Source organism: Ambystoma mexicanum, chromosome 11 (genome assembly GCF_040938575.1).
Source record: "Ambystoma mexicanum isolate Mex_15411 chromosome 11, UKY_AmexF1_1, whole genome shotgun sequence".
Classification (NCBI taxonomy): domain Eukaryota; kingdom Metazoa; phylum Chordata; class Amphibia; order Caudata; family Ambystomatidae; genus Ambystoma; species Ambystoma mexicanum.
The window spans coordinates 1,344,498,724-1,344,524,466 of NC_090934.1; the positions used below are offsets into that span (position 1 = coordinate 1,344,498,724).

Here is a 25,743-nt window from a genome sequence, read left to right on the forward strand (position 1 = left end):
CTTTGTACGGTGCTGTCAGTAGAAATGTTCAGACGGCAGACCTTCTTGGATTGCATCGTCCATGCTTAAGACTTTTACTTAGCCTGTGCTTACTGTGTATGTACCACTTAAAACTGCAAAAATTGCAGGACAAATTCTTGAAAGGTGACTCTGTGGTCAATGCATCCACGACTGATCGCCATGATTTGTTTTATTTCATTGTTGAGCCAGATGGTGTGAGCTATTGCTACACACATGCACACTACATCACCCCTCCAGTGCTATAGCCCTGACTTGAATGCACTTGGAACTGAGGGGCTTAGTTGCAAGTAATAGCAGAACCTGAACATCCACACTACAGCAGTGGATAAGCTAAGGTTGTTTTAACACCTTTCAGCAACTGCTATATAGGTGGCAAATTCTTTTGTTGCAGCACTACCTCCATTAAAGCAAAGCGTTGATTTCATAAAGTGCTGGATAGTGCTGGAATCGGTACCAGAAAATTACTTGTGTTAGCAACTTGGCATCAATTCATGACTACATTAGATTTCGTACCTTGAATACCTTAAGATCTCTGTTTAATCATAAACACAGCAGTTTCAGATTTCTATTAGACTTATTGGGTTTATGGTCATTTCATCTAAAACCATTGCATCTAATGTCATTCCATCTAAATATTTCCATCTAAAAAATGTCCATCTAATGCATTTTTTTATTTATTTTTTTATTTTTGTGGGGGGTCCCCCCAACCTCTGTTTTTTACCGTTTAAAATGCACCTGAATAAAAATTAACCCTTTACCCCCCCCCCCCAAAAGATGCATTAGATGGAAAAATGTTGATGGAATGGGTTTAAATGAATTGACTAGATACCAACTTATTGATATCCTTTTCAGTTTTTCTTTACATTTTCCTTTCCATATATAAGAACTTCATGTGCTTGACTTTGGGGGAGACCTATGCTCTCAGACAGCACATTGTAGTACATTGCTGATTACAGGGGCTTTTCCTTGTGATCTTTGTAGTGATTGAATGATGGAACTGTAGGAAATGCAGGAATAGGCAGACCCCTTCCTGTATTCATGAAAATGTACTGGTGTCACATTGCTCCCAGAGTTTGAGGGTACCAACTTGGACAGCGGCGCTCTGGATGTGATGAACGCGACGCAAAATGAGAGCCGAGACGGATTGAGCGTTAACCCGGAGTCCGGAGGTTGTACAAAATGAAGCAAAGACTGAACTCTTCCCTACAGGCTAGCACAGCTTCTCCTCCTTCAATGTATTGCAGGCAATTCAGGCACGCTCCCGCCGGGTCAGACACTTGCCAATTCTGTTGCGCCCCCCCTGCCAGGTCGGAGGCCCCTGATCTATACTTCCCTAAGGCTGAGCTGCAGTGCTGCATCGCCACCGGTACACTGGTATTCTGAAGTTCTGTGAAATGCCAGGAACACCCCCCCAGTGGTTACTTGCTAGGAAGGAGAGCTATGATCAGACTCTGCAAGCAGGCTTTCTGATTATCGAGTGTGGAGAGTCACAAATTAAGTCCGTTTAGGTTCCTCTTATTTTCACTTGTTTCTTCTACACGTCGGATGTCACTTGCAGTAGCTTCTTGTTGATGGTCAACCCTTTAAGAAGAGCCTGGGAGGCCGCCAGCCCAACCCTGATACACCCACTAGCCCAATCCGGAGTGCACAGTGAAGGGCAGGGATGTCAGTGGGGGGTCGTAGTTGTGACCCCTGAGGTCTCCCTTGCTACCCCTAAAAAAATTAAATATTAAAAAAAGAAACCATATATATTTATGTTTATTTTTTTTAATGTAAGCTCCTAGGCTGTGGCCAGCAACATGTGGCTCGTTGTTTCTGGGGTGTTTGTTCATGGATCTTAAGAAAAAACAGGGGGCTCCACGAGTGTAGCACTTTGAACAGTGACGCTAAATAACAAAGAATAGGAATAACAAATCATTTCTTTCTGGAATTCTATACAATAATTGCTAGACTCATTAAAGTTTTATTTCAGGCACACTTCCGGGGGTTAGTCACTTGATTTAGTCTGTTCTTAAACACCTCAACTCAGCCTTTCAGCCTTCTGAGGTTGATAAACGAATACCAACACAGGTTGGGTGATATTGTATGAATATTTCTTCTATATAAAGCATTTAAGTGTAAGTGGTATATAATAACACATCATTATCATTTGGCGTTGGTCGTCTGCTTGCATTCACAGTAATTTGGTAATACGAGCCTATACACATTGATAATAACGATACACATGGTGATACATTCTTGTATGTAATGGATATCATATTATACTGATATCGTAACCATATTGATGCCACTTCCTGTTTTGTCAGGGGATAAAAGGTTGTTTTCCATTGCTTCCTTTGATGTCACTTTAGGGTGCGGTGAAATTAGATCACTTCCTATGATGTCAAAGGTCAAGGGTCGTGTGATGTCAATTCTGCTACCCCAGGCATTTTGGTGAAATGACATCACAGGTGCTCCTCCAAGATCAGCAAGGGGATGGGTTAGGGGAGGGGAGCAGTAAGTGGCCTGCCCACCCACCAGCTTGCTGCTATATCTGCACTTTGCTTTTACTAAATATTCTCCTTCCAGACCTCTACGCTCCTCCAGAACGAACTCTTTGTGTGAAGCGTTTAGCTAAACAGAGGGCTGGAGGACGATCTCTTGCTTCTGTTGGTTGCCTCTTGTGTTACACCCTCCCCATTTCTCTTTGTCTTGAGCCGACCTCCAATTCCGGAAGCTACTCAATACTTTAACTTTTCACTTCCTCCTTCCCTCATCTGCTAACCTCACAAGTCGCTGTGACTGGTGACCATGGCCCTTATGTGTCCTTGGGGACCTGGCCTCCCACACCCAATCGACTGAGCGTCTGGTCACATACAGCACTTGCTTCAGCACCCAGTGGCCTACACCATTGTAGGCCTGCAATTATTTCAGACGCTCCCTAGCACCCACGAACACGGACACTCCAGCACTTAACCCCACTCCCTCTTCCCCCCTTTTCTCTCTGCACTTGCATGTTCTGAATCATAGCTCTCAACTCACACGCTTTTGGCGGGTGTCACCCGCCCTGTACAAAGCTCTCAACTATTTATGTTGCAAAGGCGGGTGAAAACACCCGATTTTATTTTTGGCGGGTGAGAGGCCCATTGAAAGAAACCAATGGGTGTGCAGAGGGCTTGGCGGGTGAGTCAGCTGTTTACAAGGCGGATGACACCCGCCAAAAGCGTGTGAGTTGAGAGCTATGCCTGTAAAGAGCCGAATCTACCGCTAAGCCTCCTGTTCGCCAATTCATTTCAATGGGCTTTCGACCGCCAAAAGCTAAATCAGTGTTTTCACCTGCCTTTGTCACACAAATGGTTCCGGGCTATGTCTGAATACTCACAAGGCATATCAAGTTTGCCTCTTATGCATACATTGCTTTTTCAATCCCATTTTATCTCCTGTTGCCATGTGGGTGCTGTACGTGTTATATAAGCGCCTAACAAATGAATAAATAAAGAGAAGCCAGGAAAATAAAAAATTACATATTGTGGGGGAGTTATGATTATGTTCACTGTGGAGAGGGGTTGGTGATTTATGTTAAACGAAAAAGTTGCAATAGATTCCAGAAGTGGGGGGTTGGGATTGCACAAGTTAAATGCTGTGACGAGGAATAAGGATTACCGGTAAGTAACCGCCTCATTAGCACACTTGGGAATTGCCTTTCACTCTCATCTGATACTTCAAGTTCACTTCAGAATCTGAAACGTGTATCGGAACAGTACGGCGCCAAAAGCTTCACTTCCCGTGTGCAGGATTCTGACAACTCAAAAATTAAAAATAAATAAATAAAAATTGACCCAGCTCAAGGTGACCGTCGTCGCCATGTCTACGGTTAACGCGCACTCTCTTACTGTCTGTCCGTCGCACTTTTCTAGATGTGGCTTTGCTTCGTCCTTTCATAAAGTCCAGCTTGCACCCCTCCTTAGTCCTATGGCAGCTTGTCGACCTACTATGTCTGACATAATTCAGACATACTGAATCAGGCATCGTAACTAAACTCCATCCGTAATACAGATAGAAGAAGGCATGTTGTTCCCGTTCCAAAAGGACGCCGGGTGGTTATCTCCCACACAGTCCCATTTCTATATCTCACCATTTGATTCGCTCGATTTCTCAGAGACAGATTTGCGCCTGCGCAAATGCACCACAACAAGGAAGTACAACAAAGCAACGTGGGTCCATGATCTGCACTCCACTTTCTTCTTTACATAAGCGATATGATGACCTTCGCTTTGCGGAGGGGAACTCAGCAAGTGCGGTTAAGGAAGAGGAAATCCGTGCTTTATAGGACAGAGGACCCTGGAGTGCGACTAGGAACAGGTAACGTGGAACGTTTGGGGCAGTGAGTAAACGAGTGAATGGTCTCCACGTGATTTTGGGGGGCACTTCTATATGTTAGATTTTGCATGGGCCACTGTGACAATAAGCACTCACACATGTCTTCGGGCAGATTCATAAATGCTAACCTTTCGCAGTGGGTTCGAGGGTTACTTGTATGGCCCCCTTCTACCTCCCCCCCTTTCACACACCCTCACACAATGTGCGTGCTTCAGAAAGATACGTAGCCTTGCCGACAACTCTCAAAGTGCATAGTATGGCTGCTACACATGTTATGACTGATCCTGCGGTCACGCAGGGTAGTCTGACCATCGCTGGGGGTCACCGAGCAGACTTATCTACAAGCACAGTTGTGGGCTGGCTCACGGGCCAGGCCAAGTGTTTGCTGGGGGCACCTAGCTGACACATCACCCTGTTGGCCGTGGTCACACAGACTTAAGTGGCAGTCGTGGTCACATGACTGGATCGTGGCCTGGGTGTACCCAGGGCACACACAAGTATCTGGAGGCATCAATATGTGGTGGGATCTGTATGGCTTTGCTCACACAGCGTTATCCTGCAGGGGAGACAGAGTTGCCATGCAGGGGCTCTGCCGCAGGGACACAGGAACAGAGTTGCCATGCAGGGGCTCTGCCTGGAAGGCCACGCTGACTTAGCGTGGAATAACACAGCAGGCAGGAGTTTGGTGGAGTTGGCTAACAAGCGGTGGCGCTTCTTCTTACTAATAGATGTTTATCCATCAGCTGTGATTTTGGATACCGAGGCTTGGGCCCCATTACTCCATTTTCTCGGGTTGAGTTTGTAGTCGTTGGTTAGTGTTCTTCTTGGTCTGTGTGGTCTTGTCACAGTAGGGCTGGTTTCACAGGGTCTTCGCAGTGATGGGTAGCGGTCGAAGGGGTTTGCAGTGAGTCTTCTGATCAGAGGATTCGGGTTCTGAGCCAGTCCTTGGCAGAAGTTCTTACTCAGCTTCGCTAGATGTTCGTCCAATAGATCGATGTACTGGTCTCTGTGAAGGTCTGCTATCCTAGTGAAGATTGGAGCTCCAGAAGATATCCGCAGGGCCTTGTTCTGGACTATCTGAAGACTCTTCAGGTGTCGCTCATGGCAGGTCATCCATGCTGGGGAGGCATACATCAGGGTTGGTCTGATGATCACCTTGTAGACATTGATCTTTGTCTGGGGGTGCATGGACTTGGTCTTCAGGAATGGGTACAGTGCGGCCATCTTTTCTGTTGCATTCTGCAGAGTATTCTCGATGTGGCTCTCCCAGTTGAGACTAAGAAGCGGGAAACCGCTCGTCCCTTTTATTGGGTTAATCACATGATGCAAAGACAAGTGACCCTGCATGAGCCCTCAGCAGGAACTCATCATTTCTTAAAGGGGTGCACACCACACTCCTTTTTCATAAAAAATAAAGCAAAGACAAATATTACTGGACATCAAATCAACAGCTACAAACTACTTGAGAATCATAGATCAAACAATAACCACATACATTGGGACTAAGACTGTGGAAAATACAAAACATATATTGAGCAATCTATACACATAAGGGTGATAGTCGGGCTGGTGGACGGCTGGTCCACCACATTCAGAGGGAAACTTTATTCACCATTGGAGAACGGAAACCTCAACCACCAAATTACACCATTGTCAGCTTCTGGCACCATATAAAGCGTGCTGGCGAACTGCAGCAACACATCTTGACATAAATATCTTTATTCTGACCACTTTAAGCATGTAAATGATATGCAGGCTCACAGCATCAAAATACATATTTACTGAGTCCTCTTTAAGCATTTGCAGGGCTGCAGGAAAACCAGTTCAAACTTGCACTAGTATCAGTTCAGGACAGTTGATAGCACAGTTCAAAGAGCTGGCAAACCACACCCAAAGGCACATGGTGCCACATCGGCTAGGCGCGCATTCACGAAGGGCATTGTCAAAGGGCTGATACGGCTGGAGACTGTCTATCTGCTGACTTCCTGAATTGCTGTGATTTTCATGCAGACATTGCTTAAGGACTTCAAGCACCACGGTATTACAGCCACAGCAAATATTGGAACTTTGAATAACTAACACAACATTCTGTTCACAACGTTCTGTGCTGTAGTCTAACAGTGTGTTTTGTTTTACCCTGTAGTGGCTTGGCTACTCCTCCCCCCTCCCAGAATCCCTTATCAGCCAGTACGCATGCACATTCATGAAGGGCATTGACAAAGGGCTGAGAGGGTGAGATGAGAGGTGGCTGACTTGTGTGTTTACTTATAACGCCTCAATTAAGTGATCTATATTTACGTTTTTATTGGTATCAGTTGATAAATTGTCGAAACTGTTACGGATTGAGTTTTTAAATTTAAAAATATTATAAAAGCGGGTCTTTTACAACCTTAGTGAAACAAGTTTTTTTTTCTTAGAAAATTGAATGGTTAAGCTGTTTACGCTGAAGACAGGAATGCCTTCACCGTCTAAGATGGCGCAAACCATTGCAAAGACACATGAAACGCCCAATAGACCCATAAATAAAACGAACTCCACACAGCATGTTAAATTACAAACGAATGCACGTTCTGTGTCTCTCACAACAGACATCAGGAAATGTTATCCTGATAAACCAGTGTTTTCTGACGTGCCAGGGGTATGCGCTCGCATGTCACTAGAAGAGAATTCTTCCATCCAAATTGCATAAGTAAACCAACTCCCGCTTGTGGAAGTAATGCATGTTGACTTATATGCGCCTTCGGATTCCTTGCTGGCAGCTTTCTCCGAGCCAGATTTGTTGGCCGATTTTGCCCAGCCAACAACTGACCTTGTTAAAGTGCGAACTCAGGTGCACGGGACACTCAATCAACCACAATCTTCTTTGTGCTCTATAGTAGAACCCCAGGCACACGCACGTGAGCAGGATATAATGGAAGAAGGAGCAATAGCTCCGAGCACTATAAATACTCACCCCTGCAATTTTTCCCCTCAGCCCTCCAGAAACACTCACTGAGCCATAACTCCTTATCTCAATCCCCTATAATGTTTACACAATCTCCAGCTGGCTCTTCAGAACTCTCCCACTCCGAGAAAACTACTCACTCAGCCTAATCTGTCACAAGAGGTGGCTGCCTCTTCACCTGTAGTGTTAGCTGAGATATCATTGCAAGCAATGAACAGTGCGTTATTTTCATTAGCGAAACTCTCAGAGCTTGAACTCGCATCTTGTCAACCAGAATATTTTACTAAGAGAACCACTTGAAATAAAACAAAACAGTGCCCGTAATGAGCCACATGTCCTCCATAACGGACCCTTGGATCCTATACCCTACACAAAAACCACAAAAAAGTGTTCGGAGTGACCAAGATGATATTATCTTGATCACCCCAGGGAAAGCGGGAGAAACAACAAACTGTTCTACAACGGGAAGCCCTGACAAGAATAATAAGAGAGGGCCTAGTGTGATTGGTCATGTTGGAGAGAACGAATTACATCTGAATAAAAATTAATACAAATTACCACATGAGGATAAGAAGCTTCAAGCTTCCACAAACTGCTCTCTCCCACAGGGCACAAGTAAACCCTCTTACAACATCTTCTCTGCATCAAACAAATGACACGACAAAGAATCCACAAGGTGAAAAGAAAACGAAAAACACCAAATTCCCCAAGGCACATAAGAATAGAAGCACACATCAATTTTTTCGCTCCTTAACTTTGCCAAATAGAAGAACCCATCAAGCCAGTCTAGCTGTGGTTAAAAAGTACGCAGCACTGGCCAAGGGAAAAAACGCAGTGGGAAAAACAGAAATAATAATCCAACCAACCCTTAAACTGCCTACTTTGAATTTGTCATATGCTCCGCTGCCCAACCTTGTTGATGTAATACAAAAAGACGATAAGGCTCAGGTGAATCCCTCCATTGACACTGAGTCTCTTCCACCGGTAGTTGTTCAGGCTAAAACTCAACACACAACCACTGATGGGCAAGTGATGAGTTTCAAAACCTTGCAAGAAAGAAGCGAGGAGATACATGAATCGATTAAACAATTTGTCTTGCCCTCTTGCTCCAACTTCTTTAAACTTTAAGGACCACCTCCAAAGTGGCACAAAAAATGCTGATCAAACTAGGTGGAACCGCTCAAATGAACCCCAGATGCAGCGCAACATTTTTACCAGTTTCAGCACAGATGAAACCTAACGAGTCAGTTATTCATGTGGTTTAAAAATCATCTGGTAATATCTCTTTATGAAAAGAGCAAGATAAATACAAAATGAGTCCACCTAAAAATAGTCATCCTGTGCTTTTTTCTTTAATATTGCAATGTCGCAGTGGAGACTTTGGAACATATGAGCTAAATAGAGCCTCAGTGTTGAATTTAATGACTTCAATAGAGGGCTTACAAGATATTACTACCGGAGATTTCGAGCAAATAGAATTCATACACCATTATGATGCATCAGTGGTAAAGCTCAGGATGAAGTCGGAGATGGTTAGAAACCAACTAGGTTTTATGCTACTAAACATGAAATTCTATACTGCATTACCATAGTCACCATGTCAAACATTTGAAAAATAACCTCCCTTATGGTCAATTTCTGCGACTAAAAAGAAACAGTAGCACCAAAGAAGCATATGAACAACAGGCCAGTACCCTCTCCCAAAAATTGAGAAATCGAGAATACCCAAAAAAACTAATACGGAAAGCAGCCAAAAGAGCGTTTAATAATAACCGAGAATCCTTACTCGAAGATAAAGTGATCAAACCACAAGCTGACAGACTAGTTAGTGTGAATACCTTCACCAATCTGAGTCTATCCATAACTAATATTATTCGTAAACAATGGAAGATTTTCAACCAATCCACTAGCAATTTGTCTTGTCCTCTATTTGCCTACAGAAAATCCACTACTATTGGAAATAAGGTAAGTAGTAGTAAATTTAGAGGTAACCCATCGGTACCAGATAATCTAACCAACATATGGGGCCTTAATCCCATTATCGGCCACTACCCATGTGGACAATGTTCAGTATGCAAATACACAAAAAAATCGAAAGAAACAGAAATTGGTCTTGCCACCCCATGGGTGCAATGACGAATTGCAATTCGGACCGTGTCATGTATATGATCACCTGCCCATGTGGCAAAAACTACATAGGTAAAACTATCCGAAAAGTAAAAACCCGGATGATGGAACACAGAAGTTGTATCAGAAATAAAACTCTACTAGCACCCATGGTCAAACACTGCTTAGAAAAAAATAATTCTAGTGAAGACTTTAAATGGACAGTATTGCTCGTGATCAAAGGCAAAGATCCTTTGACCAAGAAAAAACTACTACTGGAAAAAGAAGCAAAGACTTATTTTTCTGACAAAAAGTGACAAAATAGGGCTAAATGAATCTATCTAGTGGCATAAAATGTAACTCTTTTCCTTCTAAAAGAAACAGTAGCTACCAATGTACTTGTCACATAACAGTTCTAGCACAACATTAATTGGAGGATCTCTAGTTTAGCATATTTAGAGAACACCTAATTTCAGCCCATAAGGTTTGATGCCTAATTGTTCACAAGATACGCCCTAATATCCAGCGTTTCTTTCCTCGCAAATTTCGCGTATGTATTTTTTCATCGGAGAAGCCAGTATTCTCCTGTTCCACTTTTTACATTAACCGCATTCTTAGAAACCACTAACATCCTATACTAGTAATAAACTGGCCTTTTTTACTATCCCTATATACCAAAGGGACCTAGCGATTAGCATTGTAACAGCGACTTTTATAAAAACTTTTATAAAAACAAAAAAAGGACTACAGAACCTATTTAAATCCACACACCCAGAAGGCGACCGCCAGTTATATCCAAACAGCGTCGCGTAATGTGTGGGGTTGATTGTGTCGGGTCTCATATATGGATTCAAACTAATGAAGGTAATTCTACATCTCTTTACAGATAGAGATGTTAAACTAGGAACTCCTGGTGCGTTGCTGCACCAAAGACATAGGCTTTCTTTAATACGCCACATCTAATGACTAACAGTCATTATATATGTTTCTCTCACTTTAGAAACCTATATACGGCGGCACAGCTGGACTAAAGATTGAAGATTACTCTATCGTGGAAAGCAACTAACAGGTTGCCGTCGCATGAGCCGCTATTTAAATATCATCTAGGTGAGCACACGTACAAGCGGTTCTTTCTCAATTATCCCCTTTTTTAATTCCAACTAGAGGTCACAATAGTTAATATCTAACTTTTGCAGATTGATGGACCACTCGGTCTTCACTAAATGACCCGAGCCATGTCTAAGAACTTAATACCCTAGACCCTGGGTCTACATATCACTAACACCTTGAAGTACTGCCCCTTCACAGAAGGTAAGCAACTAGAATTTGCACTCTATTCACCGTGGGAGGATAAGGTAGGCCAGACTAACAGCATCTTCTATCTATGCAAATTTAACTTGCAGATCCAACTAGACCTTTTGAAGCATTTACTACGGACCTAGAAGACTAATGCCTGCATACAACAGGAATACCTCTTATTCAAAACCACTCACCTCCAACGAGACTAGATAATCATTTAACCTAGTCATGTTAGATACATTTATTTTATCATAAAAGAAGTAATAGCAGTAAAAGCTTGCATCTTTTTATTCGTTATTGTTATCAACAGTGACAGCAAGAACAATCCGGTTCAATACTAAACACTAGCAACAGAATTCCATCACCCAAGAGATGCGCAATCTTAGCACGCTCTAAGGTTGTTGTTAAAGTTGTTTTTTTAGAATATGAATATGACACTACTCCTGAAGAAAGTTCTATAAATTGTGTTAAGATCGGAAAATGTCGAGTGTTACCATCTAGAACTTGGACTAGAATGATGACCTAAACCTGAACCGAGGTCCCGTGAACAGTTTGAGATAGCTACTGCTCCCCAGACTGATCACTGAACCAAAGTCTTGCCATATAGACGGAAGTCACTACTTCCCTACGGCCTAGTTTAAGTGTCACAACATAACTGTATTTTTAAACAACGTACAATTGTTTTATGTCAAGTGAATGGGACTGACCGACTGCTTTTTTTAAGCTATTATGTGTTTTTCTAACAGAAATGTATATTAAAAATTGAATTAATTATTTGTTTTACAGCGCCATTTAATGAAATATGTCTGTAAACTCTTGATAAAAACTAACTACCTCTCATGTCTAATACTATCACCTCCCCCCTGATAAAAGGTAGAGTAACTACTTCTGTAGTAACAATTGGGATTCCCCCTCTATAGTTTATTGAGATAACGTCCATCCACAAACCAAACATGTGTAGGGCTCAAGTTCCTCAAAATGACAGAGCCTGGGCCACAACGCCATTGATGGTCTCATACACCACCACAAACCAAGCAGCTACTCGTTCCATAACTTTTCCATCAACTAATGCAAATATTGGCAACTTATAACTAAGTGACACGCCTCCAAGACATAGGCTTAAATTGGCATCCTGGAACACCCAAGGCTATAAGCACATTATTACTTCATCATGCACCTTGCTGGCCGACTTTGGCTTACGTCTCCTCCCCACCCCCTCCATTTGGGACAACCACGAAATAACCCTACTTCCAGCCAAATTTTTGACTAAAGGTCATCCTATGGTGGGTTTGCTAGTGGCAACTAAAACCTCGGCAGGCCTGACTGTAACTCTGTGGTCAACTCCAAATGAGCACATGCAGCTTATAAAAATAAGAACTAAATCTGTGTCCATTGCATGTTTCAACTTACATTGGAACCATTTGGCTGTAAGTGAAAAGTTGTTTTATAAAGATTTAGAAAATTGTCTTGATACAGTGGCCAATGATGTGTTAATAGATTTTGTAATATTCGCTGGCGATATGAATTGCATCTTGGGGGAAGGCTCGAAGTATCATGCTGCAAGTAAGCACTGGGGACATCTTATGAAATCGAGAGGGCTGCTAATGACAAATGGTTGTACTATTGATGACATTCCACCCAAACATACGGCGGAGAGGCAAGCAGTCGTCATTGATAGATTACATCTATGTTGATAAGAATCTCTTTGCTCAAATGAAGACCTTTAAAGTTCTGGAACAAAACATTAGTGACCATAATATTCTGGAATTTACCTGGTTCTGGCCTTAATTTGATCAGAGATTGTGCTGATGTTTATAGATATCAGCTTATGCTAACTACCAATGACAACCGTTTCAACTGATCACCTGTCAAATTGCATGACCTGTTCGTATCCATCTCCTACCCTCTCGTCACCTTATACCCAAATGTTGAGTATGTAGACGGAGCCTATTTAGCTGTATTGCAAACCTTCAAAACACCTTGCCATGTGTCGAGAAAACATACAAAAATACATTCTCAGGTTTATGATAACTGCATTAGACACGCGAAAACCAAGCTGAAAGCTGATATTCGCTACCTGAGTAATCTGCCTGAGTTAGATAAACTTCGAGCAACTAAAAAGCTTAAGAATAAATCTACAAACTGGTTAAAACAGCATAAAGCCAAAATGCAATTGAATGATGCCCAAGTAATGCTAAAAACTCTGACATCTAAAAACTCGGCTCTTATATGGGGCATCATTAAATCAGCATATGTGGATAGGCACTCTACGATTCAAAAATGCAGTTCCCGAAGAAGTGTGGGTTGAGTACTTAAGCTCCCTGTATGCAGACACTCCATGGTCTAATCTTACTCCCTCTGTCCCGGCCACCTGTGCCTCTCAGTTAAAGATACTTCAGGAAGACATTCTTATGGACATCATGAAACTCAGTTCGTCGAGAGCGCCAGGACTGGATGGGCTATCTAATGTAATGATGATGGCCCAACCAGAACTCTGGTTGAGCATTCTTGAAGTAAGTTTCACGCAAATAGTAAAAACCCAGAAAGTACCTCATGCATGGCAAAAATCAATAATAGTCCCCATCTATAAAAAGGGGGATATGCATTCCCCAAAAAACTATCGACCAGTGGCTATTCTTGATGTGCCGGGAAAATTGTTCGCAAGATTAGTCCTACATGACTTCAACAAATGGTCTAGTAATAATAACATCAATAACCCTTTTCAATTAGGGTTTGTGCCTTGCTTGGGGACGGCCATAAATCTACATGTACTACATGCGATAAAACAACAAGAATGGGAAAAAAACTGCTGTTCTTTATGGCCTTTATTGATTTTGAAACCGCGTTTGACTCGGTTTGCAGGAAAATGCTATTTGACAAATTGATAAAGGCTAACTGTCCTGCATATTTGACACACTGGATAAGAGTTTCACACGGACACCTCTATACAGGTGAGACTCGCGCTTGACGGTAGACTTACACGTACCATTAACACATATCGAGGTCTCAAACGGGGTTGTCTTTTGGCATCCTCATTTAGCTTTTTCAACTCTGCCATTGCAAATGACTTCAACAAGGCCAAGTCTGATTCCCAACAGTTGGGCCTGTTTACCATTCCTTGGCAAAAACGCCCAGAGGTCTGCAAGCTTTACTGGACCAACTAGACACTTATGTTGTCCAGAACAAATTGACTATTAACACTAGCAAATCAAAAGTGTGGATTACTGCCTTGCCTAATGTAACCAAGAAGATCCATAAATCATGGATTCTCCAACAAACTCCACTCATTGTGGTGGATGAATACAAATATTTGGGGCTCAATGTTAATCGACAGATATCAGATGCACCATATCATAACAAAGTAAAATCAAAAATGAGAACAGCCTTGGCACAGGAGAACATTTTAAATGGGAGTAAATTGGAAGGTTTGGGAAATTCACGCTAAAACCATTATTGTGTTACGCTCATCTGGTTCACACGGGGGCATCGACGGAACTGGACTGCTACGGTCTCCACCAGCGTTATTCGTAGTGCTGAGACGGCTGACTGAACCGGCCCTACTAGCTTCGTTTGCTTGATTCGTAAAAGGAGTTTCATAAAAGCAGGAGAAGGGAATTAGCCACCCAGTGGATGCGAGGAAACACTCACTTAAGCACCTCTGATATTCCCTTTTGCTCCCTCACCTTATTGTTTGTAATGATGAGCTCTCCATCCTGCACCGAATGCAGCGGCGCGTAGAATTCCAGTTGCTTCACTGGTTCGAAGATTTTGGGCGAGTTCCAGACGTGTTCGTCTCCGTGCAAGTGGCAAGGAGCCGTAAGTTTAATGTCTATAGAGTTCAATTGTCTGTTATTCACTCGTTTTCCCCCTTTTGTCTTGCAGCTTGAACCAAGAGGAGTTCACCTGAAGTGCTGCAGATTGCGCGCAGGTAAGAGTCTGTATTACCCAGCGCTGTCTGGTAAAAAATAAATAAAATGTCTTTAACAAGTGTCTTTTCCTCCCACAGGTGCGGCGTTAAAGATGTTGCATGCCGATGAAAGATGACTAGGGTGGTAACTCGGGTGAGTATAATATGGTTGTTTTGATTGTCTGTCTTTGTTGGCACCCGGCTCACCTTGTTATCCTTTGTCTCTCCCAGGTGCCATGGATAAAGCGACGAAATGATGGCAGCAGCGCTGGACCGTGGAGATGAAGACTGGTAAGTATGGCGGGGCGCTACTGCAAGCGATGCAATGCTTTTATTTCTGAAGTCTTTTTCCCAGTTCGGAAGTGCGGCAAGTTCGGGAACAGATGAAGATTAGAAGGTAAGTTCTTGTTCTTCCTTTCTTCTAGGATGATGTCCAGGTTCGAGGCGGGCGTGGCAGAAAACAGGATGCTGCAGGCACGGTGAGCGTTACGCTGCTGAAATGCAGAATACCGCGAAGCGTGTGTTGCTGGTCGGCCGTGGTTTAAATAGCCCCAAAAAGTAGTCCCAGGTAAGAAGTCCCTAGAACCACACCCGAGTAAAAAATAGTCCCTGTAGTAAAATAGTCCCTGCCAGGCTTCACGTTGGCCTGGATTCAATTGCAGCATGGTCTGCCTGAGGTAAGTAATGACTATGAGCCTGGTGCCTTAGGTGCCAGGACTGATTTCTATTATGAGCCTGGCGCCTAAGGCGCCAGGGCTGAACCCAGATAGCCCCTAGACGGGGCTGTTGAGGTTTTAATAAACGTCTGGATGCCTGCTTCCGGGGTTAATGGGCTAGGTCCAGATGCCTGGGGGTAGGCATCATGACCGCCCTCCCCACACCCCCCAAAGCCCCTCCTAAGGTTGTTCTTCCCCCTGGGCCCTGGTTTGTCTGGGAAGTTCCGATGGAATCTCTTCACCAACCGAGGTGCATGAACGTGGTCACTGGGCTCCCATGACCTTTCTTGTGGTCCGTAACACTTCCAATCGATTAAATAAAAAAGTTTTGATTTAACCATCTTAGAGTCTAGGATATTTTTTACCTCAAATTCAGGTCCTCCATCTATCAGGATGGGGTCAGGTGGTTTGATTAATCTTGTTCTGGGTTGAACTGGTTTTAGAAGTGAAACATGAAAGGCAGGATGGATCCGCATATTAGAGGGTAATTCTAATTTGAGGGCCACCGGGTTGATAATGGCTTTAATGGTGTAAGGTCCCAAATATCTAGAATTAAAAGTTTGTGTTCCTTTTAGAGGTATGTGTTTTGTAGCCAACCAAACTTGATCTGGTATCGGGGAGTGTCACTTCTATGTTGATCAGCATTTTTCTTGTATTTCTCTTTTGCTTGTTTTAAATGTTCAGTTGCCTCCTTTAAAGGCTTGTGTAATAGTAGAGTGCAGATCGGTCACTACCGGCATTTCGAAGTGCTGGGGCGAATCGAGTTCTGAGGTTCGAGGATGAAGTCCATATATGGTATATAAGGGGCTTTGTCCGGTCCCTGAATGTTTTGACTTATTGTATGCGTATTCAGCAATCCATAATATATCCTTCCAATTGCTTTCGGTCTGGTGTAGCATGCAACATAGGTATTGTTCAAGAGTCTGGTTGGTCCTCTCCGTCTGACCATCGGTCTGGGGATGGTGACTGGTAGATAATCTCATGTCGATTTGCGCCAATTGACAACATTTCTTCCAAAATTGTGAGATGAATTGACTACCTCGGTCAGATACCAATATGGAAGGGAAGCCATGTATTCGAACAATGTTTTCAAGAAATTCCTTGGCCAAAATTGAAACGGAAGGTAATCCCTTTAAAGGAATAAAGTGGGACATCTTGGAAAAAAGATCAACAATAACTAGAATGGTGTTAAACCCATTACACAGAGGTTCATCTGTAATAAAGTCTAAACACAGTGTTCCAGGATGTGGGTGGAATATCCAAAGGTTGTAAAAGACCGGCTGGTTTTTTTCTTCTGACTTTTGTTTTGGGCGCAGATAACACAAGACAGCACAAATGACTTTACGTCTTTTCGCCAGGTTGGCCACCAGAATTGTCTTTTAATTTTAGCTTCAATCTTTGCAATACCTGGGTGTCCTTCCATCAGAGCATCATGGTATTTGGAGAGGACTAGTTCTTGTAGTTCCTTGACACCCTTGATAGTAAGGTAAGTCATTGATGACTGAATAATCTTGGCCCTTTTTCACCCAATCCTTCAGGGCTGCTGAATCGAAGAGTTGTTGGATTTTTAAATGAATATCTTCTAAAGTCTGTAGAGTAGTTACGCCAAGGATTCTTTGTTCTGGAATTATAGGCACCGGTTCTGGGTTTGAATATGCTTCTCCCATCCCTATTCGGGATGAGGCATCTGCCTTACCATTCTTGCAACCTGGTCGATAAGTGATCACGAAATCGAATTCAGCGAGGAATAATGCCCATCGAAGTTGACGCGATGATTGGGCCTTAGCTATTTTTAAATACTGCAGGTTCATGTGATCGGTGATTACAGTAATGGTGTGCCTGGCACCGAGAAGATTGATTGATTTATTGATAGAGCGCTTTACACCAAGGCGCTGTACAATGGAACAACAAAATACAATGTGAGCAAAGTGGCAACTTGAATTATTCAACAACAAAACAGTGCAAAGAGCAATTGACTGAGAGGGGGGGAGAAGTGGAGTGGGAACAGGAGAGTAAAGGGAGGGGCGGGGAAGGATTGAGTGAGTGTAGAAGGAAGGGAGAGAGAGTGTAAAATAGAAAGGGAAGGTGGTAAGGGAGGGGAGGGATTAGAAGAGGGGAAAGACTGGGAGTAGAGAGGGCAGGGGGGGCTTCAAGGTGGGGATTGGAGGAGATAGGATTTAAGGGAAGTGCGAAATGAGATGAGGGTAGTGGAAGAGCGGATTGAGAGGGGGGGGAGAGATTCCAATGCAGAGGAGCAAGAAGTTGGAAAGAGCGGAACCGGGAGGAAGCGCAGGGGGAAGGAGGTACAGAGAGAAGGAAGTGGTCAGCGGAACGAAGGGAGCGAGAGGGGGAGTAGAAGGAGAGAAGGGAGGCGAGATAAGGAGGGGCAAGACAATGAAGGGATTTGAAAACAAGGCAGAGAAAGTGGAATTATAGTTGTAGGTGGAAAGGTAGCCAGCCTAGTCGAGAGAGCGAAGAGGAAATGGAGTCACGGGAGGTAAGGAGACAGAGGGTTCGAATGGCAGAGTGGTATATAGATTTAAGAGGGGCAAGCTGAGATGATGGAAGACCGAAAATTATAATAGATATATTGAACGATATATAGATGGATAGAAATAGATATAGATAGATATATAGAAAAATAAGTTAATGCCACCAAGCCTTGAAGGCGGATTTGATGGCTAATAACTCTTTATCGGTAACCGCATAATTTAACTCGGGGGCTGAGAACATTCTGGACCAAAATGCTACTGGATGAAGTTGACCGGTTTCAGGATCCTTCTGGGACAGGACAGCTCCCATGGCTAAACTGGATGCATCGGTTTCGACTACGTATGGGAGTTCGGGGCATGGATGCTTCAAGACAGGTGCCGACATGAATTTCAATTTCAGCTCTTGGAAGGCCTTTTCAGCCTCTTCGGTCCACAAGAAGCGTTTGTTTTTTTGTGAAAGTGCTGTGATGGGGTGTACCACATGTGAGAAGTCAGGAATAAATCTTCAGTAGAAATTAGCAAATCCAAGCATGCTTTGTACCCCTTTAACTGAACTGGGTGATGGTCGTTTGAAAATTGAATCCACCTTTCGAGAGTCCATAGGGACTCCTTTTGAAGTCAGGATAAATCCAAGGAATTCAACTTCTGTAGCATGAAAAACACATTTTTCCAATTTTGCATATAACTTGTGCTGACGTAGTTTCTTGAGGACTGCACGAAAGTGCTTAACATGGTCTGATTCTGAGGAGGAGTACACTAGAATATCGTCTATGTATACGACAACACAGACGTCAATGAGTTCACGAAGGACATCGTTCATAAAATACTGGAAGGCTGCTGGTGCATTGCACAACCCGAAGGGCAACACCTGATATTGGAACAATCCGTACTTGGTACATAAGGCAGTCTTCCATTCGTCGCCTTTCTATACACGTACCAGATGATATGCCCCTCGGAGATCTAATTTAGTGTAGATGCAAGCGTCCTTTACTTGGTCTAGTAATTCGGGGATCAGAGGCAATGGGTATTGGTTCTTCACCGTAATCTGATTTAATGCGCGGTAGTCTATACACGTTCTCGGGTCACCTTTCTTTTTAGGTACGAAGAATAAAGCTGAGGATGCAGGGGACTTGGATGGACGAATGAAGCCATTAGCAAGGTATTGGTCCAAATATTGTCGTAGGTGTTGGTTTTCGGGTTCTGTAAGGGCGTAGATCCTGCTGCAAGGAGGTTGCGCACCGGGTATGAGGTTGATTTGACAATCGTATGATCTGTGTGGTGGTAAGGTGTTTGCCTGTTCTTTTTGGAAAACGTCCTGGAATTCTTGGTATTCCTGAGGTAACTGCACAACTGAATTGGTGACTGTGGCCAGGCCTTTGTCCAAGGTTTGATCCGGGTAACAGGTATGCGCACAATCCGGGAAGGTTATTCTCTTCTCTCACCAATCAATACAAGGACTATGTGTTTCCAACCAAGGTATCCCCAGTATTATTTGGAACTGCGGGGCTTTGATTAAATCAAGTCTCTCGATGCCCATCCTGACCCAACAATGTCATCTCTGTAGTGGAATGAGTTACAGGCCCAGAGGCAATTTCAGTTCCATCGACTGTGGCGATGACATCCGAAGTGGTCTTTTTGCAGAGAGGTAGATTCATCCTAGAAACCAATTTTTGGTCCATATAGTTTCCTACGGCCCCGCTATCGACGTATGCCCTTACTGCGTGCATACGTGATGGCTGCCTTGGGTCAATAAGAACCATTGGTATGATTAGTTGCGAGGTCTGAGGTCCTTCTTCAAGCTCGGCAAGCGGACCTCTACGCTTGTCGGGCATGGTCGTTTCCCGAATCAGGCTCTGTTTGATTTCTAACAGCAACTCCGACTACTTTCTTGGATGGTTTTATAGGGCAATTCCATAGAAAATGTGCTCAGGCCCCACAGTACAGACATAATTGCATCTGTCGTCTCCTTTCTCTTTCCTTTTGAGTTAAGGGTCCCTTAACCCCCCCGATCTGCATAGGTTCTGATGCATCTGTTCCTTTGGGGGTAACATCGGGTTTAACCAATACCCGATTCTCGAACTTAGCTCGATCAGCCTTTCTATTCTGAAGTCGGTGGTCTAACTGGACCACTAAGTCTATATATTCTGCGCAATCCTGAGGTGGGTTCACAACTTGGGCCAAAACATCTTTGAGTTCACCCCGAAGTCCACGATGAAATAATGTAAATCGTTTTTCCTCTGGCCATCCGGTTTCCACCACCAACCTATTGAAGGCTGCGATATAGGTTAGCAGATCCTGATTACCTTGTCGTAGGGATAAAAGTTTGTTATCCAGGGCCTGTCCCTGTGAATGTCTGGCGAATAGTTTTTCCATGCTCCATTGAAAATGCTGAAAATCCTGAAGAGGGTCATCCTGGTTGACTAGTGGAATTGACCAGTCCGCTGCGCTGCCACTAAGGTATGATAGTACAAAGGCTACTTTGGTTTGGTCCTTTGGGAAAGTTCCAGGCCTGCATAGAAAGTGCAAGCAGCATTGGTTCATGAACACGGCAAACCTTTTCGGGTCCCCAGCAAAACGTTCCGGTGGAGCTAAAGGAATGCTCCCTTGTAGAACCACTTGCACAGGATTGTTCGATGAAACAGGAGTTGGATTCCCCCAGAGTCCAGGTAGTGGTGTTTGCCCAGCTTGGTTTTGCAGCAGTTGTCTAGCAAGATCATCAGTGCGCTCCTTTGACATAATCAGTTCTCTCCGGAGGGCATTAGTTCCTTTGCGTGCGGAGTGCACTTCTGCCCTAAATTCCCCTAAAAATTGGGCTAGTTGGTCAGTTTCTGAGGTTTCCATTACACCCAGGTGGGGATTTATAGATGGGCTTTGCGTTCTGTTATGCTCACCTGGTTCCCACGGGGGCGTCGATCGGAACTGGACTGCTATGGTCACCACCAGCGTTATTCATAGTGCTGAGACGGCTGACTGGACCGACCCTCCTAGCTTCGTTTGCTTGATTCGTAAAAGGAGTTTCATAAAAGCAGGAGAAGGGAATTAGCCACCGAGTGGATGCGAGGAAACACTCACTTAATTCGTCCCTCTAAGCACCTCTGATATTCCCTTTTGCTCCCTCACCTTATTGTTTGTAATGATGAGCTCTCCATCCTGCACCGAACACAGGGGCACGTAGAATTCCAGTTGCTCCACTGGTTCGAAGATTTTGGGCGAGTTCCAGACATGTTGGACTCCGTGGCAAGGAGCCATAAGTATAATGTCGATAGAGTTCAATTGTCTGTTATTCACTCGTTTTCCCCCTTTTGTCTTGCAGCTTGAACCGAGAGGTGTTCACCTGAAGTGCTGCAGGTTGCGCGCAGGTAAGAGTCTGTATTACCCAGCGCTGTCGGGTAAAAAATAAATAAAATGTCTTTAACAAGTGTCTTTTCCTCTCACAGGTGCGGCATTAAAGATGTTGCATGCCGATGAAAGATGACTAGGGCGGTAACTCTGGTGAGTATAATATGGTTGTTTTGATTGACTTTGTTGGCACCCAGCTCACCTTGTTATCCTTTGTCTCTCCCAGGTGCCACGGATGCAGCGACAAAATGATGGCAGCAGTGCTGGACCCTGGAGATGAAGACTGGTAAGTATGGCGGGGCGCTACTGCTAGCGATGCGATGCTTTTATTTCTGAAGGCTTTTTCCCAGTTCGGAAGTGCGGCGAGTTCGGGAACAGATGAAGATTAGAAGATAAGTTCTTGTTCTTATCTTCCTTTCTTCTAGGATGATGTCCAGGTTCGAAGCGGGCGTGGCAGAAGACAGGATGCTGCAGGCACGGTGAGCATTACGCTGCTGAAATGCAGAATAACGCGAAGTGTGTGTTGCTGGTTGGGCGTGGTTTAAATAGCCTCAAAAAGTAGTCCCAGGTAAGAAGTCCCGAGAACCACACCCGAGTAAAAAAAATAGGCTTAACGTTGGCCTGGATTCAATTGCAGCATGGTCTGCCTGAGGTAAGTAATGACTATGAGCCTGGCGCCTTAGGCGCCAGGACTGATTTCTATTATGAGCCTGCGCCTAAGGCGCCAGGACTGAACCCAGATAGCCCCTAGCCGGGGCTGCTGAGTTTTTAATAAACGTCTAGATGCCTGCTTCTGGGGCAGATGGGCTAGGTCCAGATGCCCAGGGGGAGGGATCATGACACATTGATATTTTACTGTCCTACTACTATATATGGTACCGAAGCACAAGCCTGGTGTGGAGAGTTGTTTTGGACATATGTTGAAAAACATTTCTGGAAGCAAGTGCTGAACCTACCAAAATGTACATCAATATGTATTTTAAGAAATGAGCTGGGTTTATTATCTCTATACTCCATGTATATGTGGAAGTTATGCAGCTTGTATAGGAAATGCATAATGTGTACTAAACCAAATTCTATTCTGGATGTCTTAGCCAGGTATAAACAGTCAACTAATAACACGAGCATGAGCACATGGCGGGTGAAGGTGCAGGAATTCCTACATGAGGCAAATGTCCCAGATACATTGCTTACTGCCAATCCAACCAAAGCCAAGGAAAAAAATCATGTTACAGGATTGGATTAACACACGTGAGCAATGCCTGCAGCGTAAGCATGGGCAGGAATATAAAGTCTGTCCAAAAAAGTTAAGAACTCTTGAGTCATACTTAATCAAATTCCAAGGTGCTAGATATTGTGATCTCTTCCTTCGATATAGGCTAAATACAAGGCACACGAGGGAACTTTGTGCGAGATGGAAATTGTGTTCAGCGTCTTTTACGACTTGTCGCTTCTCCAAGAAGTCTGACGCGCCTGAAAACCTTATACATTCGGTAACTGTGTGCTCGGCTCTTGTCGACTCTAGGATCAAGTATTTTAAGCACCATTTTGAAGGATATAATTGCCTGACCCCGGAAAGATTATGGGATTATATTTGCAATGCAAATGCGAACAAACTAAGCGTGGCCCTAGTACATTTTTTTACTTTCATTGAAGTTAGATGTTGATACCATGAATTGTTAGAATGACTTTTGATTTCAAGGATCAAGAATAATTACGGGGTGCAGACAATCAAGTGATTTTAAATTTTAATGGATCTGAACTCTGTTTATTTAGTCTAAATGTGAATTTTCACACTTATCTTCTGTGAATTTTTGTATTCCAAATTAATGTTTTTATTGGAATGTTATTTGACTTTTTTAACAATTATTGAAAAGTTGATTAATCAACTATATCAATAAATAATAATAAAAAAACATTGGCTTGGTCCCGTGATGGTGGGGCAAAGCAGCGGCAGGGCACTGGTAGCAGGGTGTCAGGGCTGTGGCACTTATTACACTCCCCGCGCCAGGAGTACTGTTCGCTGTTCAGCTCTTACCTTCAACCTTGCCTGCAGCACTTTCCTTTCCCCCTTAATTCTGTTTCGCCCCTTCTTTTGTTTCCAGGGCTCACCGTCACATAGGTCGAGAACGCAGGGAGAGCGCCGGAATTGTAGGTACAGCCGTTCACTTCCACTGGTGTGAGGCAAGCTGATGTAAAATGGGCGCAGGTGCCCATGCAAAATTTCCTTCTTTGCTTTGAACACAGCAGGCATCTCTCTTCCCCATTCCTGGCAGTAATTATGCATATTTTATATCGGCTGAGATTTTGGGGAAAAGGGAGCTGCCGGCACCGCAGAGTGCAGGCAGGCACAGCCAGCAATGTTCCTTGCAAGTGCGGACCGCCAGTGACTCATATTGTCCTTCTTTTTAAAAACATTTTTATATACTCTGTTCACAGAGCAAGTAAATATTCGCTGCTGGGGCTGCATGGTTTGACTCTATGGGCTTCGGCAGCGAACCACAGGCTAATGCTGCTGCTTTCGGGGTGGGGGCCGGGTCAGGCACTCGCCGTCCTTATGTCCATTATCAGAGCTCTGATTGCGGAGCGAGCCTCATTCTCGCTCCAGCTGAAGCACACCACTTCACAGGGTGGAGGATGCCGCAGGGCTGCGGAAATTCATCCATCCCAGCCACTTGAGCATCCGCTACACTGAGGGCCACGGCTGGTGTGAAGCTGCTGGGCGGGTGCTGGGGCGTCCTTCCTCTCTCTCCCTGGCTGGAAATACACCTCAACGGCAGAGCGGTGTTGTACGCCTCACCCTACAGCCGACGCTCCAGGAGTGCCGGCACTACTCCTTTCACGTCCAGCACAGGACTTGAGGGTCCTGAAATCCTCATTGCCATTGTTATGACTGGACCTATGGTCACGCAGGTCAGTCGGACCATCGCTGGGAGGCACACAGCACACTCATATACGTTAGTTATGGACTGTCACACTGGCCAGCCCGAGGGTTTGCTGGGCGCACCCAGTCGACATTTTGAATTGCAGGGATCACCCTGTTGGCTGTGGTCACACAGACTTACGTGGCACTCATGGTCACACGACTGGAGCGTGGCCTGCGGGGGCTGCAGGGCTTAGCGTGGGCACCCCAGTGCCTTGTCCCCCCCCCCTCCTTATCCAGACCCCTCGTACCCCCCTCTGTCTTCACCCCCCCTTCCTCCCGGCATAAGTCATACATTAAATGTTGAAGCAAATAATGACACCGTCACTTTGTTTAAGATTGGAAGATTAGAATGCCTCAGCAGCTTTATTTTGCATAAAGTCTTGGAGTTATCTTACAGGCGATCCGTAATTCACCGCCACTGATATACTACTCAATGTGCGGCTACCTAGGGATTCCTTGCCCCCCCCCTCCCCTCATCGTCCTCGTCCGGTGGACGCCTCAGATTGAGCCCGGCCCTGGCTAGTAACCTCTCCCTACCCCGGCCATTTGTGATTTGATTTTCCACCCCGTGTTTCTCTAGGCCCCCTTTTTCTCTAGGTCTTTAGTTGGGAATACCCGACCCCCCCCCCCCCCCCCCCCCCCCCCGCTCCTCCACTGACACTTCCCCCATGTCCTGGTCTGGGTCTAGCTAAAACCGGCATCCACGCGGTGCCTCGCTAATGTTCAGGTTCCTATACCGGCACCACCACAAGTGCCCCAACATTACACATATTACATATCCGTAGTTCGGGCCGACACTGCCCTCCGATGCCGGCCACCACTTTCTGCCTGCCTAGTTGGTCATCGCTTTGCAACGTCCATCTAACCTTTTCTTTTCTAACTCTACTCTGTCCCCCTACGTCCCCCAGTTGCTGCTGGTACTGGAATCCCAGTCCTATCTAAGCTATGCAACCCCCAGGTCTCCCTTCCATCTTCCCGAGCCCCCAAGAACTTCCCTGTCCCCTCTCTCCCAAGGCCCCCCGGTGAAGCCTTACCCGGTGCCCCCCCTGCCGGTGTCATATCTCTTCCGGATACCCTGTCCCTCCTCCTTCCTTCCTTTCCCAACTGGCTCCCCCATTCCCCCGGTCCACCCTTTGCTGCGCCCCGCCAGGCCCCCTTTTTCCTGTCCTTTCTGGCCCTCCCTGTTCGGGCTCCCTTTCCCCCCAGATATTCTTCCCTTTCTTGAATCCCCCCACAAACTCCCCCCCCTCATGCCCCCTCCCTTCGTGAAGACTTCTCCTTGCTGTAATTTTTTGTCCCCGTTGCATAACCCCCCGTATTCTCCTCTTGTTCCCCCCCCAACCGGCTTCTCTTGCTGCCCTTGTTTGAGTTTGTTGTTCGTTCCCCCCCCCCCCTGCAATTTTGGTCTTGGAATTGGCTCCCAAGTCCCCTACATCCCTCCCCTTTTACCCAGGGCCTGCCCCAAGCCTATTGCTCTTGGGGCGCCGTACATCTAATCTATTGGCTGATCATTCCCCTATAGGTCTGTCAGTGCTTTGTTCAGGGATTGACCTGTGACTCCTCCAAGACTCTGCTGGCTGCCGGCAGCGGAGAGTTCCCCCCCCCCAGCTTGCTTGCACAGGGCATTCCCTTTC

General features: G+C 44.9%; 3 protein-coding genes across 6 annotated transcripts in view; 1 reads left to right on the forward strand and 2 right to left on the reverse strand.

Moving 5' to 3' along the window:
* RAB27A (RAB27A, member RAS oncogene family) overlaps nt 1-4,006 on the reverse strand; it is a 538,796-nt gene extending 534,790 nt beyond the window's left edge. Inside the window, exon 1 of the mRNA XM_069624865.1 lies at nt 3,894-4,006. The gene's annotated coding sequence lies outside the window, so the exon portion shown is untranslated. The remainder of the gene's footprint in view (nt 1-3,893) is intronic.
* The window catches only part of PIGBOS1 (PIGB opposite strand 1), a 106,954-nt gene extending 102,926 nt beyond the window's left edge, over nt 1-4,028 (reverse strand). The window contains exon 1 of one of the 3 annotated variants that reach the window (XM_069624874.1): nt 3,894-4,028. The gene's annotated coding sequence lies outside the window, so the exon portion shown is untranslated. Of the gene's footprint in view, nt 1-3,663; nt 3,791-3,839 lie in introns of those variants that run through there. The other 2 variants (XM_069624876.1, XM_069624877.1) reach the window with 2 other exon arrangements.
* A 134-nt stretch (nt 4,029-4,162) lies between these two features.
* The window catches only part of PIGB (phosphatidylinositol glycan anchor biosynthesis class B), a 706,437-nt gene continuing 684,856 nt past the window's right edge, over nt 4,163-25,743 (forward strand). For both annotated transcript variants that reach the window (XM_069624862.1, XM_069624861.1), the window contains exon 1: nt 4,163-4,362. In XM_069624862.1, the coding sequence (XP_069480963.1) occupies nt 4,260-4,362 (103 nt within the window). In that variant the 5' untranslated portion in view covers nt 4,163-4,259. The remainder of the gene's footprint in view (nt 4,363-25,743) is intronic.